At 39.5% G+C, this 18,641-nt stretch overlaps 1 protein-coding gene across 3 annotated transcripts in view; it reads left to right on the plus strand.

The window, feature by feature from the left end:
• The window catches only part of rad54l2 (RAD54 like 2), a 24,362-nt gene continuing 5,721 nt past the window's right edge, over positions 1-18,641 (plus strand). For 2 of the 3 annotated variants that reach the window (XM_088338245.1, XM_088338248.1), the window contains exons 1-21: positions 1-300; positions 1,777-2,027; positions 2,118-2,412; positions 7,074-7,210; positions 7,312-7,446; positions 7,639-7,874; positions 7,969-8,151; positions 9,301-9,434; positions 9,512-9,708; positions 10,561-10,903; positions 10,982-11,159; positions 11,248-11,439; positions 12,101-12,219; positions 12,438-12,556; positions 13,063-13,162; positions 13,267-13,472; positions 13,554-13,726; positions 15,290-15,486; positions 15,599-15,783; positions 16,891-16,980; positions 17,058-17,150. In XM_088338245.1, coding sequence (XP_088194371.1) covers positions 1,832-2,027; positions 2,118-2,412; positions 7,074-7,210; positions 7,312-7,446; positions 7,639-7,874; positions 7,969-8,151; positions 9,301-9,434; positions 9,512-9,708; positions 10,561-10,903; positions 10,982-11,159; positions 11,248-11,439; positions 12,101-12,219; positions 12,438-12,556; positions 13,063-13,162; positions 13,267-13,472; positions 13,554-13,726; positions 15,290-15,486; positions 15,599-15,783; positions 16,891-16,980; positions 17,058-17,150 — 3,508 coding nt within the window. In that variant the 5' untranslated portion in view covers positions 1-300; positions 1,777-1,831. The remainder of the gene's footprint in view (positions 301-1,776; positions 2,028-2,117; positions 2,413-7,073; positions 7,211-7,311; positions 7,447-7,638; positions 7,875-7,968; positions 8,152-9,300; positions 9,435-9,511; positions 9,709-10,560; positions 10,904-10,981; positions 11,160-11,247; positions 11,440-12,100; positions 12,220-12,437; positions 12,557-13,062; positions 13,163-13,266; positions 13,473-13,553; positions 13,727-15,289; positions 15,487-15,598; positions 15,784-16,890; positions 16,981-17,057; positions 17,151-18,641) is intronic. The other variant, XM_088338247.1, reaches the window with a different exon arrangement.

The raw sequence follows: 18,641 nt of genomic DNA on the forward strand, positions 1-18,641 counted from the left end.
CGATAAAAAATGTGACATCAATGTGGAAAATATATAATCACGTGTTTTCAAATGACAATAAGTGCAAATAACAAAATACCTCAATTTCATTCATGCTGTTAGTTTACCGATGGAACACCCCTTCGTTGGCTGTCACATTCGGAGGAAGGAATACACTGTAACACTAAGAAAAAAAGCTGGAAATGACAAAAAGCATTTCTCGATTTATTATCTTAATTATGCTCCCAACGAATTGATCGTCGAGCGTTGTGTGCATCAACACCGACATTTACAGAAGCGTGCAGCCCACATGCCCCAACGGTACGTAGCTAAAATATGCGATGATTGAGATGGTTAGCGCAGAGGGCTAGCCGAGTATGCTAGCATGTGTTTAATTTTGAATTACGTTAGCTTGCTCGAGCGTAGCGTTGCACAAGGGCACAATCACTGTTACAATTAAATACAAATCTCGTCAGTTCATGAAACACATTTTCACTTAAAATGATAGCAAATTTAGTGCTTCTCAAATGAGCACGAATAGTTGGGGGCGGGAGTCGCAATTGCGTGTTGTTTTATAACTACCTAGCTTGGTTTGTTCATGTCTGAGGCAAGAAACAATAGTAACACCGGGAGGTAAGAACCAATGATGCTGGTGATCTACAGTTACTTATAGCTGCTGTAGATTTGCATTTAAACTAGCGACTTAGGTTCTTGATAATCCGTGAATAATTTGGCGATTCGTGTGAACTTTAAAATTCAAACACAGTATACAATATAGTGCTGGGCACTTTGTGACATTGAATTTCTCGAAGATTATTAAGGGTATAGAAACACATCTAGTAAATTCAAAATTTTTTAATCTAAAATTCTACAAGGAATGTTTAAAGATGTTCAATGTGAGCACCACCGGTCACACCACAAACACATAAAGCCCATCTTCAAACTATTGCCAAATGCGTCCCAGCATTGCATTGTCAATGGTTGCAACAGCTTCTCTTATTCGTGCTTTACTGTTTTGTGCTATGTCGAATAATAATAAATGATAAATCATTTTTAACAATCAATGGTGAGACGTACCTCCCCATGCTGGAAAACTGGTTAATGGCTAAAATGAGTGCGAAATAGTATGGTGATTTCATTTTCCAACAGGATGGGGCGCCACCACGCTAGCTTCACGGTTAAAAAGTTTTCGAACATAACACTGCTAAACAGATGGATTGGGCAGAATGATCACGATCTCATGTCATGGCCACCCAGAGCTCACATTATGCGATTAATTTTTATCGGGATTTGTGAAAGGATTGTTCCCTGTGTCCCCTATTCTAAAAGCCGTATATGAGCTGAAAGGACAAATAACTTAATGACAATATAACCCTGTTTCCATTTCTATTAATTTCACCATGACATGAATCTGGGACAGAAGTCTGACATCGTTAAAGAATTTGACTAACTGCCTGATGTATGACCTTTGGTGCTAAAATTGCTAATGCAAATTTTTTGAATTGTATATCTGTAATAATTTCTGAGATATTTAATGTCAAAATGTGACCAAGACAAAGGTTAAAGTTATGTTACCGTTTAGGTGTGTGTGTCTTGGAGTTAGGTCCAGACCACATTTCAAATAACTTCACTTCACGTATCCATTATCCAGTAACTGTAATATTTAGGAGGAGAATGATTTTGTCACTTGTAACAGAAACATTTTATAATAACTGAATTCCTTTTGTTATCCAACAACTATGCATACACTAAAATGTTCCTCCAACTCATTGCTCCCCCTCGCTCTTTCTTAATTAGGACCTCTGATGATGGTACGCAGGTAATACGTTGAGAGGGCTATAAGACAGAGACCATGTCTGAAGAGGTCTTTTCAGAAAGTGACCTGGAGGGGAGCCTTAACAGTGAAGACGATTATCAAGAAAATGATGAGGGGGAAGACAATGGGGACATGGAGGATGGAGAAGATGAGGATGAAGATGATGACGACGACGACGATGAGGAGGAGGGGGAGGATGAAAACAGTAGCGATGATGAGGAAGACAGTTTGGGTGAGTGCTTCCATTTCTATTGATTTCACCGTAACATGAATCTAGGAAAGAAGACTGACATTGTTAAATTATTATTTTCTTCTCTTTAAGAAAAACCTTCTTGTCCTCAAAGCTCAAATGAAAAAGCTCAAAATCGTGACTCCAATTCGGTTACATCTGGAGATCCTACCTCCGCGCCTACGTCACGGCCATCCTCCAGGTCATCCTCCGGTCCGAATTCTCGCTCCCAACTTCCGGTCAGCCCGGGAAAATCAAGTCGGCGCAAGAAGCCATCCAGCAAATCAAAGAAACAAAAAACTTCTAAGCCAACCAAATCCCCCAAGCCCTCAAAACGGTCCAAGCCTCCCGAGCCTCCAAAGCCTCTAAACATGAGGAAAAATATCAGGTGTGTATGTGTTTTTAAATTTACTGTCAAAATTTTTTTGACGTGTTCCCTAATTTGATTGAGCATTTTTAATAAGATGATGACTTAAACACAGAAGTTGAATCAAAACATAATTTAAACATAATTTTTAACCTAGTTTGTGGCCCAAAAGGCTTAAATGTGCATTCAACAAGACATTTGTAGTGGGAAAGTGTCCCCTTTCTTTCAAATTGAACCCTCGTGTTCTGTTATGAATTCGCACCTCTAACCATTGTTAGCGGCTCAATTTTGACCCTGCGTCTAACTCGGTCCTCTCCACCGAAAAGAAGTGTAATCAATATAGTTAATACAACATTATAACAAAGATCATATGCATAACAATATATTCTCATTGTAATTACATTTTATGGCCCCCTGAGACACATCAGTTATTCCATTTTATAACCTTAAAACGGGTCACTATAATTCTTAACACACCTATTCTAAGGGTCAAAATAAATACCCATATACTTGGTTGATCAGTGTACAAAAAGTTTTGGTCCACTAATCTACTCAATATACACGGTGTCCCAGTAATGTTTGCAGTGTGGAAATTATGCTAGGCTGACCTTTTCCAATGTCACTCACTATTTATATTCTTTTTGACTTCGTTTTTTAAACTAAAGTCCACCCTAAAACAGGATTTTCTTGCAAAAATAGGAACATACCTATAGACTTTGTTTCTTGACCACTAATGAACCTGTGATACCGACTGAGCCGTTTGGTTTGTATTGACTCCGATAAACCAAGAGAAACTCTGCATTTCAATTCATATTTTAGGACTATTGTTCCAGAGTAATTAAACATAAACAAAATTAATGTTCCTTCACCTTGTGGGTCGTTGGGGCACCTCCGAGGACGCAACTCTGGACAGCTTTCTCCTGCTGACGATTTCTGTCCTGTTTTAGGGTAAAGTTGGCACTAGTCCATTCTTTGCTGTTGTCAGCCCAGTTATTTTTTGGTCTCCCTCTCCTGCCCCCTTGGAATGTGCCTTGTAGAATATTCTTGGGCAGTCTAGATGACCTTGTAACGTGAACACAAAATTAAAAATAAATGAAAAATAAAATTATATAGGTATTAATGCTAAATTCTAAAAGCCCCACACGTATTTGCTGCTATTAGCATAAAAATATGGAGATTAAGGGTATTAGCTGCAGAGAGCTGATGGCGCTGTTCTCCACACATCAAGTTCTGTTTTCAGCTCCGCTGTTATGGTAAATGGTCTACATTTATATAGCGCTTTTCAAGTCAATGAAGACCTCCCAAAGCGCTTTACAATGTGCTTCACACTTACCTATTCAAACACACACTCACACACCAATTGGAAGTCAGCCATGCAAGGCGCCTACCTGCTTATCTGCTCTACTTCAAATTGTCCAGGTTACATGTTTTTGGATCATTTGACCATTCACAAGGCTGGTACGGGTGCCTGAAATCCTTGAATTTTAATGACTTTCCAAGGATTAAAAATGCTTTGTAAGTGCTTTTAAATGCTTGAATTGAATTGTTGCCAGGTTCCTCAACAAGTCTGCTCGATTATGACACTGACACTGCTCCCTGGATCATTAGATTTCTTCTCCCTCGTGATTAACGGCATCTGACATTAATTTGTATGGCATTATTTTATGAAGCATAGTCGACCCCTACGGCTCGCGCCCAAGAGGACAGGTGCATGCTGCACTATTAATTGTGTCAAAGTGCAAGGATTACATATCAATTATGGACAATTGTTATGGTACATGCAAATAATTTAGATGGACTTTCCTAGTGGTAAATTGTAATGAGAATAATTTCCTGAAACTCAAAATGTAAGTTACATATTACTGTCATTTTTACCCAACACCTAAATGGAGAGAGCTTTGTCTCAAAAAACAAATATATTCACAATTTACTCTAGATCTTAAAGACAGGTCTTGAAAAATGCACATGCAAGATTATAAATCGCATATGTAAATCGCAGATATATTAATGGCTTTGCAAAATACATGATTCTTAATGGTTTTCTTTGTTTAATGGCACTGGACGAACATGAAACTTAGCTTTCAAAGTCTTTAAGAGTGATTGAAATTTCCCATGAAAAACGTGTACGAACCCTGCTTTCAAGATGAGGACTATCAGAGTCACATAGCTATTTAGAAAAAAAGCACATGGTTTGGTCCCGTATAGCAGTGTTTTTCAACCTTTTTTGAGCCCGGGCACATCTTTTTACATTGGAAAAGTTTTGCGGCACACCACTAACCAAAAATGTTATAAAATTACACTGAACAGTATGTTTAATTACAATAGAATTCATAATAGCCCCAGTTTTTACAGCACAGACACTTGACAATGACATAATATTTGCAGAAAACGATTCACAAATGTTTTATAACATTTTAAATTTAAAAAAGTGACATTGGATAATTTCTCACAGCACACCTGACGATCTCTTACGCAGGGATCAGAATTTTCCGCAGATCCGCGGATTTCCGCTGTTTTTGAACCCCAAAGGCATTCCGACTTTTTCACTTTTTCTCTTGCGTAGCAAACAAATTCAAAATCCGACTGTCTCACTCTTTCCTTTATTGCTCTGGCGCACCCTGGCGGCCGTTAGAAAAATTGGCCGCATTGTCGCACAAGCTGCAGGGACTGAACTGCATTTGAACTTATCTTGCAGTATTTACAAAAAAATCAGTTATGTGGGCAAATTATTTTAATCTTCTAAAAATGTTACTTAAATGATAAATATAAGCATGGTTTTGGACAAGTAAATTGCCTAAAACCCAGGTTTGGGGGGGGGGGGGGAAGCTCCGCCCTGGTTTATTCCTGGACGCTGGCTATTTCAGCTGAAAATGAAAATCTCCATTCTGATCCCTGCTTACGGCACACTAGTGTGCCGCGGCATAGTGGTTGAAAATCACTGCCATGTAGTACCGTGGCTAAGGAAAATTCAAATTTGGGTTTCCACGTGACAAATAAAGGCTTTGTCGCGCAAAATCTGGTGTAACCTCTATATTTCTGGCGACCGCATCAGGGCACTTTTGACATCCCAATAAAGAACAATACTGTGGACAAGAGGGCCATATTGCACCAGAGATGTAAGACGTTACCTTTTTTTAAGTTGTTGTCAAGGTTTGTTGCCACAGTAACAAACCAAATTGCATGTCATTTTTCCTTTAAAATGAAAGGTAAATCTTGCTACTTTACAATGATGGTACTGGAAGGGAACTGCAGCGTGTTTGATAAATAGCTTTTCCTGCTGTTCAATTCGGATGTATGTTGAGCGCTTTGCTTGATTTAAGTCTGAAAAAAATGAAATAGCGTGAGTTTATAGTAAGATTTCATAACTTATCATCAAACCTCTTATTTAACTTATTTAAAATGTTGGCAAAAATTTCAACAAATTTATCAACCAAAAGGAGGTGTATGGATTTTTCCAGCTTTAATTTTGAAAATTGTTAGGATTGAAACGAATTATTCTTTACTGCAGTTAGTAAACAAATTTGCCTCAAGGTGTTGCTTGTGCTCCAGCATAATTCTTTTGTTTTCCTGAAGGATGCCCGAATTTCCTACACTGATAAAAATTAAATTGTTATTTCTTGAGTTCTTTTGAGTTCTAAAAGAAGTGAGGAGAGGGGCGTCTGAGATTATGGTTGTTTTCGATCGCCGAAAGTTACTACCTCAAAAATAAGTTTCCAGATATAATGCTTGCCGATTTGGGGAGATTCCCTTGTACAGAAAAAATGCTCATTCCCAAGAACCATCAAACATGGTGTTAAATTTGAAACCGTCTTCTTACTTGTTGTTGCAGAGAGATTTGGTCTCTCGCTCCTCTTGATCGCAATGTATGGCCCACGTGCTGAACTCAAGGCCGTAGTGCAGGCCTGCACGGCCGCATCAAGTACCCGTCATGCGGGGCAGTAGAAAAGAGAGAACGAGTTATTGATCAGTTCCTCTTTTTATGTGGACCAGGGACGCTTCACCAGATCATGCCTCTGTGGGCGCGGTCTTAGATATGTGATACTTGCAGTATCGGGTAACGGTCTTTAGAGTTGCTAAACTTGTTAGAAAGCCAAAGAAGTGAGAAATTTGCGTAATGTTCTGTACTTGAGAATGCCCATAATAATTACATACGGTGAGATCATTATTTTATCAATACATAGCCTTGGATGTTTTAATTTCATTATTTTATCAGATTTCATTATGGTACATGGTGAATTGGTACACTCTTGAACTGTCCAAAAGAGGACGTCATTCCATACATTCCAAAGTTTTGAGTTACTTGGAAGTCAATTTTGTGCTGGGCTTATTTGCTCTACAAGGGCGTCTGAAATATTTTCAGACTTCACTGCAGTGTTTTGTACATCGAGCTCATGTATTTTGGAAAAGAGCTGTATGAAGTTTTCCTCTGCCCTGCACATCAGAACAATTTTGTGACTCGGTGCTAAAATGATCAAACACGATTTTCTTCTAAAATGTGCCCTCACACCTGCCACCAAATGCAAAACACCGATCAACAGTGGCAACACTCGGGGATTGCGCCAGGGGTTTGTGGGGCATAACTAATATTCTGCCATTTTTGAAGTAAACTTTAAAATTGAGAAAAATGAAATAAAATTCTGTCCTTGTTAGGGAGTTTCATTATTATTTTTTTTTGTAAACAGAAAGGTGCTAAATGAGGACCAACTGGAGGCTGGAACCAAGGCTGCCCAGCAGGAAGAGATGGAAAGGCGGAAGCGTCTTGAGCAACAGAGGAAAGACTATCAAACACCAGCTCCAAGTTTACTTGAGGCCCAACTACGTTAGTGCTTCTTTCTTTGTCATCGAGTACTATTTCAGTGGTTTTAAGAGCACTTAAATCAGCAAATTTAAAAAACTGTGTTTTCTCTATCTTTCCAACAGTGGACCCAACTTCCCTTTTAGGAGGGATGTCTCACTTGGTCCCTGGCCTTCTCTCAAAGCAGGATGTTATTTGTCTGGATAGTGATGAAGAGGAAAACATGGAACCCAAACTCCCTGAGCATGCTATAAGAGATGGTAATCAAGTGCATAGTTTCAGTTTGTTAACATATCCCAGTTGATGCGTGCCTATAAAATGATAATGAACAAATGCAGTGATTTTAATGACGCGGTTCACATTTGAATGTACAAATGCCCTTAGCAACTATAAGGTGGGATCTGATTTGTGTTATGTTGCAAGCCCTTATGCTCTGTTTATTGATGGCACAGATATAATTGAACTAAGCTCAGGGGACGAGGACACCATGCCGATAAGCAGCGGCTCGGGTGATGAGGAAGACGATGGTAGCCCCGCCGGCACAGAGGAAAGCAGTGGAGCGCACATCAATGACGCTCTGAACTTGCCTGATGCCCAGGGCCGCGTGATGGTTAATATCAACCACCCTGCGGAGGAGAAAGACATTTATCTTGCACCACAGCTGGCCAGGGCTGTCAAACCTCACCAGGTGTCTCCACAGTTTGTTTTATTTGTCATAAGGCAAAATGTTTGATACCTCTCCTCTGGATGCTACATCTTAAACTTTTTTCACCCCCCTCCAGATCGGTGGTATAAGGTTTCTGTACGATAACCTGATTGAGTCTCTGGATCGTTACAAGAACAGTACTGGCTTTGGTTGCATCCTCGCTCACAGTATGGGACTTGGCAAGACACTGCAGGTCATTTCCTTCATTGATATCCTGCTGCGGAACACTGAGGCGCACACCGTCTTGGCCATTGTTCCTGTAAGTAATTGCAGTGTATATTGTCTCTTCAATGTTAATTCTACATTCAACTCTTTGTATATGTGTCGTTGTCGAGCCAAATATTTGTCCCTAAATACAGTCACCTTGCAGAAAAAAAAACTTGTCATCACACCTACTTGAATGTGCAAAAATGATTGTAGATAACTCATCAATAATACAGCATTAAGTGGTAATTTATTAGAAACACTTTTATTTGTATTCTCATGTAATTTTCTTTCCTAGAAGATGATACTTATATTCTTGCACATCTTTTCTGTATGTCGATGCAGTCTATAATACTTGTCATACAGTACCCGTGACATTTTATAATTGACCAAATTCTCAATTTTTTAGGGTTTTTATTAAGGGCTATACAAATAAACATGAATTGACTTGACTTTTGTCTGGTCATGACCTGTTTTCATTGGGTCGCGGGCCATTGCTTTGGCAAAATAATACTTTTTAAACTCCCTAACAGGAGATGACAATCACAAATGAAGGTTGCCATCCGCCATTCCACACCACATAAATAGACATATGAAGTGTTTACACATGTTGAGCATGACCAAACATAGATAAAGTGAATGATATATTAAATATGGATTTTATTATCTTGAAGTCAAAGCCACTAAAGTAAAGCGCTTAGGATTTCATTAAAAATGTTGCCAATTAAGCATTGAAGGAAATATTATGCGTTGGAGTCATTTTGGTTTTGCTGGTCGCTTTGTTTTTTAAAAATGTAACTATATTACATTATCCATAGTTCAAACTGCACAATCCTTTCATATATCCTTTCAATAATTTAAGTAGCGGATTTTTTTTTTCTTGATATGGGTCATGGCTTGTAGTAAGGGTGATATGGTGGGGCCTGAAGTCAGAATAGTTAAGAACCACTGATTTAATAATGTGCAATATATTGGTCTTGTATAATATGACTTTGGTATTATCCGTTGAGTTTATTGTAAAATGAATATTGCTTTTGTGTAAGTGAGGTATGCTTTTCCCAATATCCCCAAATAATATGTTATATAGGGAACACAATAACCAAGAAATAATTTAACCGATTCTTGTAACGCTTATTTTATAAAATCCAATAACAACCACACACAGACATTAACTCATCTCTCATCTTCATTTCCCTTGTTTCAGGTGAATACACTTCAGAACTGGCTGGCAGAATTTAACCTGTGGCTCCCACCTCAGGAAGCACTTCCTCCCGACACCGACCCAAATATGCTCACAGGACGCAATTTCAAAGTCCAGATTTTGAACGATGAGCACAAGTATGACGTGCACCACAGCTCAGTAATCCTTCTGCATCTAGTGTTTGAAGTTTTCCCCTTGGGTGTGTTCCTGACAGAACCACGATAGCCCGTGCCAAGGTGGTAGAGGACTGGAGCCAAAATGGAGGTGTGTTGCTGATGGGCTATGAGATGTACCGACTCCTGACAATGAAGAAGAGTTTCGTTACGGGCAAGAAGAAAAAATCGAAGAAGCCTGTGGGCCCTGTCATTATTGATCTAGATGAGGAAGATAGACAGCAAGAACTCATGAAAGGTGAGTAGAACTCCTCTAAAGCAGGGGTCGGGAACTTTGATAGCTTAAAGAGCCATGAAAGCAAAATATTTATATTTTATTTTTTCCAGTAAGAGCCACGGCACATATTTTAAGAAAAAAAATCAAATAAATACATTAAACCTGATATTCAGACAAAAGCTAATTATTTGGTGCATTTTATTTTACCATTTGATGATTTCATAAAATATATCAAATGATAATGCCAGAACCTGTGTACCATATCAACAAACATCCCACTTGAATTTGGTAACCCGCATTTACTTAAGATGCCTTAGGTTCATTTTGATCATAGCTGTTGTTTTGTATAATGCATTCAAAACAAGGTGTGATCAGAGTTCTTTCTTAAAAATGTCTCAAAATACTGCAAATGAGAAGGATACCGATGTAGTTACCTTCAGATACGTGACATACTTTCAGAATTAAATTGTCACTATATGTCCTCCATTCTGTTCTATATCTTTTACATCTACAGACATTCATCAAAAAAGTCCTCGCGAATATTTTTGAACATCCATCATTTTTTCATAAATATTTTATCAAAAATATCCAGGAAATGGTAGAACTCAGACTGACATGTGTATTCTGTGTCGCTAAGAGACACAGAAGAAATTGTAATGGCATTTCTTCTTACAGCGCTCAAGCCACTAGTGGTAGAAACATAGTGTTGCACCCTCAGCCTAAATGCGTTTAAAAAGCAAATTTAATCTCAGAGTTAAGTGTACTCTTCGAAAAGAGACACACCTGTTTTGCGAGCCATGTGTTCTCGACCCCTGAGTTGTAGTAATAGTCTCATTGATGTGTTGGTTAAGTGCCAAATTTCATTGAAAAAAGGTATTGAAAAGTCCATTCTCCGACCTGGTCCGGACGTGGTGATCTGCGACGAGGGCCATCGCATTAAGAACTATCACGCCAGCACGTCACAAGCCCTGAAGAATATCCGTTCGAGGCGCAGAGTGGTCCTGACGGGTTACCCGTTACAGAACAATCTCATCGAATATTGGTGCATGGTGGATTTTGTTCGGCCTGACTTCTTAGGCACCCGGCAGGAGTTTAGCAATATGTTTGAGCGTCCAATTCTAAACGGGCAATGTATGGACAGCACGCCTCAAGATGTCCGCTTGATGCGGTACCGGAGCCATGTGCTGCATAGTTTATTGGAAGGTTTTGTTCAGAGGTGAGTAGAATCTCAATATTTAAGAGAAAAAAAAAACGTAAGTTGTACTCAGTGCTTTTATCTTGTTGTGCTTCACAGACGCGGCCATGATGTTCTGCAACATCAGCTTCCCTTCAAAATGGAGCATGTGATCTTGGTACGGCTGTCACCTATACAAAAAGCGCTCTACACTGAGTTTATGAATCGCTTTAGAGAGGCAGGAAACAATGGTTGGCTTGGTCTAAACCCGCTAAAGGCCTTCTGTGTTTGCTGCAAGGTACGACTTTCGAATATGTTTTTCCTAATGCGACTTGTCTGGACTGCAACGTACACGTTTGATCAACAAAACCATTTTTCATCTTTAGATCTGGAATCACCCAGACGTGCTTTACGAAGCGGTGCAAAAAGAGAATCAGGCTAACGAACAGGACTTAGATCTTGATGACATTGCCGGCGGCGCCAAAGGAAAAGCATCAGACTCCAGCAACAGCAAAGCAAATAACATCCAGATCAATCCCTCACAGGATCGGAGCAATCAAATCATCACTTATGAATGGGTATGAATTAAAGTGAAACTTATTACCATTTGTTATTACAGTGACTGCTTATAACCAAAAGTTACTATCATTTGTAAGGGCTCTATTAGAGGTTGACTGATTATCGGGCGGGCAGATTTTTGGCACCGATATATGGGAATTATCAGCTTTTTCATGTATTCGAAAGGCCAATTATTATAAGTCTCAGATACAGCCGCCCGAGACTCTCTGTCTTGCTCCTACTCCTACCCTCCCCTTCTCCTCTCTTCCCAGCCCGCTTCTTCTGATTAGATTAAAGACCGAGGAGCAACTGAAGCAGGACCAAAAACGTTACAGCTGTAGCTCAGCCAAATGCCTGCTTCCGTGATAGAAAAGCGTGTTCAAGAGATAGCATAAAAAGTGTTGTTAACTTGTTTGAGAGAGACACGTTCAGGTGGTGTTTGATATATTACCTCTTATCATAACATTAGTTCGTCAACCAAGTGTTTGATAAAGAACACGCTAAAGTGGAAATAAGCTGTTACCATCACATTAGTTCGTCATTCTGTCTTTAAAAGAGAAGTGCCTACACTTTTCAAATATTGATCATACCATCGATAATATGAATCGTAGATATTGACATTGGTCCTAAAAACCCATATCAGTTTATCCCTAATCTCTATTAATCTTATTCATGTCACAGGCAAAGGAAGTCATGTCAAACTACCAAATGGGACTTCTGGAGAACTCTGCCAAAATGGTACTGCTCTTTCACTTGATTGATGAGAGTGTCAAGAGGGGTGACAAAATTTTGGTCTTCAGGTGAGTCGATCAGCGGTCATACATTCAACACAAATCAACCACTAAGAATTCCATAGGGGAGACTCACTGACTTTCTAGTATTATAATATATTTCTGCTTTTATTCAGTAATATTCAATACTTCAATCCAACTCTTGTTTCTTTAAAAAGCAGAAATTGTACAGCAAGCTTTAAAGAATGGATGGCAATGACGTTATTTTGTATATCCTCTCTTACCAGTCAAAGCTTGTCTACTCTGACAGTCATTGAGGACTTTTTGTCAAGGCGACCCATTCCGTCAAAAGATCCTGCTGCAGAGACTCAGAACCCTACATGGGTTCGAAATCTCAGTTATTATCGTAAGTTCTGTGCTCTTCAAAAGTAGTGTTCTTCTTACAATGTATTTTTTACCCATTTTACTTAAGTTTGAAAGTTTTTTTTGAGATAATTGAAGGTGGGGAACTTTATCTTCATGTGAACTTAACGTCAGGTGAAATCAATTTGTGTTAAAATATACTGTTTTTTCATGCTTAATAGCCTAACATCATCACACTCTGGTCACTTGTGTGGAGGTAACGGCAGCTGGCATTAGTTTGTATGGCATAGTCTTATAAAGTGTCATCGTCCCCTATGCCCAAGAGGACAAGTTTATGCACACCTAAACAGGGCTCATTAGTGCAAGGATTACATATCAACAATGGACATTTATTATGGGCCATGCAAAAAATTAAGGTAGTGTTTCTGAGGGGGTACATTGTAATGGGAATACTCTTGTGTCATTCATTTGACACCACTTAAGCACTCGGAAACACTGAAAAAAAATTGATTAACTCTTTAGAATGTAAAACAATGTGCTTTTGTGTAGGACTGGACGGGAGTACTTCTTCCTCAGAAAGAGAGCGCCTAATCAATCAATTCAACGACCCCGAGAACACCAAATCGTTGCTTTTCCTGCTGTCGACAAGGTGAGTCATACTTCCCTGCATTATTTCATGAAACTACCTCCTCCCCCCCTTCCATCTACTAGCACCCACTAAAATCTTTTGTCTGTATTTTGTTTTCTTGCCAGAGCGGGTTGCTTGGGCGTGAATCTCATCGGAGCTAATCGCGTTGTGGTGTTCGATGCCTCCTGGAATCCATGTCACGACGCCCAAGCGGTGTGCCGGGTGTACCGTTACGGTCAGAAGAAACCCTGCTACATTTACCGCCTGGTTTGCGACTTCACATTAGAGAAAAAGATCTACGACAGACAAGTCTCCAAACAGGTCATGTCCGGTAAGAAACGATTCTCGCTTTGCGTACTTGATAAGTAACTGGTCAAAACACATTGCTCAACAAGCAATTCCCTAATTGCAGACCGCGTAGTGGATGACCTCAACCCTGCGCTCAACTTCACTCGAAAAGAAGTGGAGTCACTGTTGCATTTTGTTGAGGAGGAGCCTGAAGCAAACAAGATCAATATGAAGGCTTTGGAGGATGAACCTGTCATCCGTCTAGCCTGTCAGCTTTACCCGCGCCTCATCACCAAAGTATGACGTTTATTTTATAGGTTACCAATAAGAATAAGGCGCGCCTTATTAAGTTTCACCCCCCCAAAAACACTCTTGGTGACATGTGAGTGCACTAGGCTATAAGGCGCATGGAATTAAAACTACTGTAAGAGCATGAAACGGAATACAACCAATTTAAAATGATAAATTTCATAAAACATATTAAAATTACGACCTCTAGTTTTACCACTCAAATGATTTATTTCAATAATCCTCACTCCAAAGTATCCCCTTTTTTGACAGCTCTTAAACGACGTCCTGAATATCCAGACTTTTATTTTGTTGTCATTTATTAGGACAATGGCCCTTACCATGACCCTTATAAGGTCGCAGTAGAACTTTAAACAAAGTACAAAAAAATCCAGTTTGCTTGCTTACTATAGAGATACATTTTAGACCAAGCTAAGACATTTTAACTCCATTATAAACAAGAGTACGTCATTTTGTACAAAACAGTACCACAAACAAAAATCTATCACACTTACATACAGTTATTGTACAAATTGAAGACAAAAGAGGATTTGCAATGAGCGTCTGAAAGTTCGTCCAAGCTGCTGTCGAAGTTCTGCGCTTTTCCGTAGTTTCCTTTTAGCAACTACTAACATGTTGATCATAAGATGGCACTCGAAGACCACTCTAGATGATACGCAAAGGCAGCACACTTAACTTCTGGATATCATTTAATCTTAACTATGCATTTCCAATTCTTTCCACAGTATTTTCCATTATATAAGGCGCACTGGATTATGAGGTGCACCTTCAAATTTTGGGCCAATAACAGCAATAACGGGTTATTAAAATGACCTTTTTTTTTTTTTTTTATTGCTTGAAATTATTGCCACTGTTGAAATATGTAGTTCCTGATTTTTAAGTGGCACACAGTTTTTCCCAATGTGATTCCTTTTGATTCCTTCATGATTACCATTTTAAAGGGACGTTGTGTATTATTTAGTGGTAAAATCTAAAAAAAAAAAAACTTCCTTAATTAAAAATAAAACAAGTGATTTGAATAATAGGCAAAAATACATGAACTATCATTTAGACGCATACTAAAATACTCAAAGGTCAAGAAATTTGTTATTATTTTGCATACAAACAACCTGGAGCGAGCTGACATTGTTGTCTGTCATCGTTCTGCTAAGTTTACCCTAAAAAAACAAAAATATTGCAAAAGGCTGGGCAAAAAACAAAAATCAGTGCCTTTGGGTCTCCGTAGTTTGAAGCACTTGTCTTCGGTTGCGTTACTTAACACAGTGACATCTAGTGGTCGAAAATTACCCTGTGCCCCTTTAATTAAAGTTGTCTCCAATACATACAACTTTATTTTTTCAACCAATAAGCTTTAGTGATGTCAAACTGTACAAAAAAATATAATAAAAACAATCGTATCCTAATATCTTAGCAAAAAAGTGATCGATCATATTATCGAATTGTATCAATCAAATCGAACATTACTCCTCCGGTACTAACCTATCCTCATATCGAGCTGATAGTAGTTTGGCTGCTTTTAAAAGTTTTCCTTTTTTTCATTTGTGCCTCTAGCAACCTTTCCAACACGAGTCTCTGTTAGTGGACCGGAAGGAATCCAAACTGACCAAAGCGGAGAAGCGAGCAGCCAAAAAAAGCTACGAGGATGAAAAACGGGCCTCTGTTCCCTACTCTCGGCCCTCCTATGCCCCTTATTACCCGACCAGCAACCACGCACTCGCTAATATACCGGCATTCAGTCAGCGTGGTTGGTAAGTTTCAAGAGAATTTTTGTTGATTGAATATTGCACAAGGTTGAAGTATCCTTTGCGGTGCATTGTGCAGTCGTATTCAGCTGATCAGCTCATCAATCGCTATTTGCAGGCGTCCAATGGTGCGGCCTGACGAGAAGCCAATAGCGAGCGTCAGGCCTATCCAGTCGACCCCGATTCCCATGATGCCTCGCCAGGTTGTCATGGGCATGGCGGGAGCTAGCTCTCCTGGCAGTTTACCCGTCAATTTCCTACAGAAGGCTGGGGTCTACGTTCAGCGGATTGTCACCACAACCGGTACCAACAACTTGTTTTCATTCGTATTGTTCATTTACAGTCGTGATATTTTTGATAATTATTGCTGCAGGTATTGACGTTTTTGGGAATCCGATACAATATTGTAATCAATTCAAGTACTATAAGGCGCACCCCCAAAATATATTTATTTGTCACAGATTTCCATACACAAGGCGCACCGAACTATAAGGCGCATTGAATTAAAACTACAGTAAGAGCTACCATGTGCATTCGTGTATAACCGTTGCGCTCTTTATACCTTTAAGGAATATATGAATGCAAAGATTGATCAGTCTACAAGTGTCGTTAACCATAATTGTATTCATGGAATCGAATCACAGTTGAGAGAGCCAAAACTTTACCACTAGCCACCAATTGTACAGGTGACAAATGAATATGCATCTTAGCTTATTTCATTATCACACTATTTTTACTGAAGGTGCCAAAAACACTGCACCATAATGCATTCGGATTGGTTCATCAGTCTCTCCACTTCTGCATCAATAAGGTCACATTATTGTGTGTGTGTGTGTGTGTGTGTGTGTGTGTGTGTGTGTGTGTGTGTGTGTGTGTGTGTGTGTGTGTGTAAAAGTTGTTTATTAATTTGCTGAAAGATTTTCAGTTTTCACCATTCTCTAACATTTGTTGAAGAACTGGAGAGACCGCTTAACTTATCAGAATGAACTACGCAAATCGGTGTTTCTGCCACAGTGAGTAAAATAGTGTAACAATGAGATATATGGTAACGCTTGCCTATAATTTCTGTATGTATTACCAAACTTTTCCACCGTATTCTGCAATATATAAGGCACACCGGGTTATAAGGCACACTTTCAAATTTCTGTCCAAATTTGTGTTTTAGGTGCGTCTTATCGTCTGATAAAAATAGTCATTAACACCAAAAGGTGCAACTTTTTTGTTGTCCATGATGAGTCACCATTTATCTTCAACATTGAGTATGTGTACCTTGCAAGGTAGGGCTTAGCCAGGTCACTAACGTTGGAGCCAGTTGGGAGAGTGTAACTCTTGGTATATTTTCACGTGAGCAGCCTGTAATTGATTTGTATTACAGTATGCATATTCATGTTCACTGTCTGCAAATCGTAGACATTGTAATCCCAGGAGCCAACAGCACAACAGATGTCCAAGCTCGAATTCGCGCTGGAGAGAGCATCCATGTAATCAGAGGATCGAAAGGTAGATGCAGCCTTTTTTTTTTTTTCTATCTGCATTCACAATGTGTGTTCTGAGTTTTTCCTTTTTTATGCCCACAGGTACCTACATAAGAACGAATGATGGAAGAATTTTTGCAATTAGATCTGGAAAAATCAGCAGACCATCCGCCATCAGCGCTGCTCTGTCCAGAGGTACAAATGCATCTTGATTTATTGTTGTAATTAAACAACGGGTTCCATCTGTCATCATTCTGAGTGGAGGGAGGTGAGAGGGATTGTTTTCACGCCGGCGGCTGAATAATATAGCTTCATATTATCAGACGAGAGCACGTTTTCCCTCATGTTTACGTATGGGATTGATATTTTGCAAACTGTAGGTTCTGAATTGCACCACAGCCACAGTTATGCATGGTGGTGGCAGCATCAGGCTTTAGGATTATTTTTCTTCCCCTAGAAATGGAGCGTTAGGATTGAGGCATTCCCAAAGGAACACTTCCTAAGTCATGACAACCCTGACAATGAAGCTGGGCATACTTCCAAGTCGACACAATATTTACCATAGGAAATAACTTTTGTGCACAGCAGATTGCATAAAATTGGTCCTTATTGTCTGGGTTTTGTTGCGTGCTCCCATAATGATGAGAATTATCAATACTATTGTTTTTATCGTGACTATTAATTAGTAGAAATAGCCTAGCAATTGCTGTTAAATGTTTTTTATTTTTTTATTATTACTAGAAAAACATACTAAAATACTCCTTAAAAACTTCATCTCAAAAACATTTAATTTCCCTCTCAAATCTGCGTTTAGGCTCCAAGTCTCTGCACCATACAACACAGTCGGCACAATCACACTCTCATACACTCCCCTCTTAACATCTACGAGTATGTGTCTTAACATCTATGAGTATGGATGTTAACTTGGAGCCTGAGCGCAGATTTGAGAAGAAAATTAAATGTTTTTGGGATGAAGTGTTTGAGGAGTATGTTAGGAGTGACACAATTGGATAGATTGAGAAATGAAATTGTGAGAGATAGTACTTGAGTCGTAGTGGAACTGAGCAAGCGTGTGGGTAAGAGAGTACTCGGTTGCTTTGGACACATGGAGAGGATGGATGAGGAGCGAATGTTGAAGAGGATCTACAGAGCAGAAGTAAATGGAAGGAGACCAAGAGGAAGGCCGCGATTGATGTGGATGGATGGTGTTATGAGTGCACTGCAGGAAAGAGGTCTAAATAGAGTGGAAGCTAGAGCTCCTGTTGGTGATAGGAATGAGTGGAGAGGTGTTGTGAAAGGATAGTGGGATGTTTGGACGCGTTCTAAGGGATGGGTGGGGGCACCTGTATGATGCAGCAGGGGTAAACCAGTGGAAGCTGTCGGGCCCTGCTGTTGAAGAAAAGAGTGTGTTGTGTCACCCTGACCCGGGTGACATGGCCGCTTTCTCGTGTCCCGTTTCATCTGGAGGGACAAAAGCATGACCGACTTGGGTGCCAAGGTGCTTAACTTGTTTGGGTGTTTGGGCATTTGGGTTGGCCATGGTCCAAAAATTTTTGTATGTGTTTGTTGCTACTTTTTCCTTTTTTATTTTCTTATTTTATGTATGTGTTTGTCTTGGTCTCTCGAGGGATAAGACCAGTGTAGATAGAGAGATAGACTAGAAAAAAAGGGACTACGAGGCCAGAC

The sequence above is a fragment of the Urocampus carinirostris genome, chromosome 6 (genome assembly GCF_059441175.1).
Source record: "Urocampus carinirostris isolate Australia breed hairy pipefish chromosome 6, RoL_Ucar_1.0, whole genome shotgun sequence".
In the NCBI taxonomy this organism is placed as follows: domain Eukaryota; kingdom Metazoa; phylum Chordata; class Actinopteri; order Syngnathiformes; family Syngnathidae; genus Urocampus; species Urocampus carinirostris.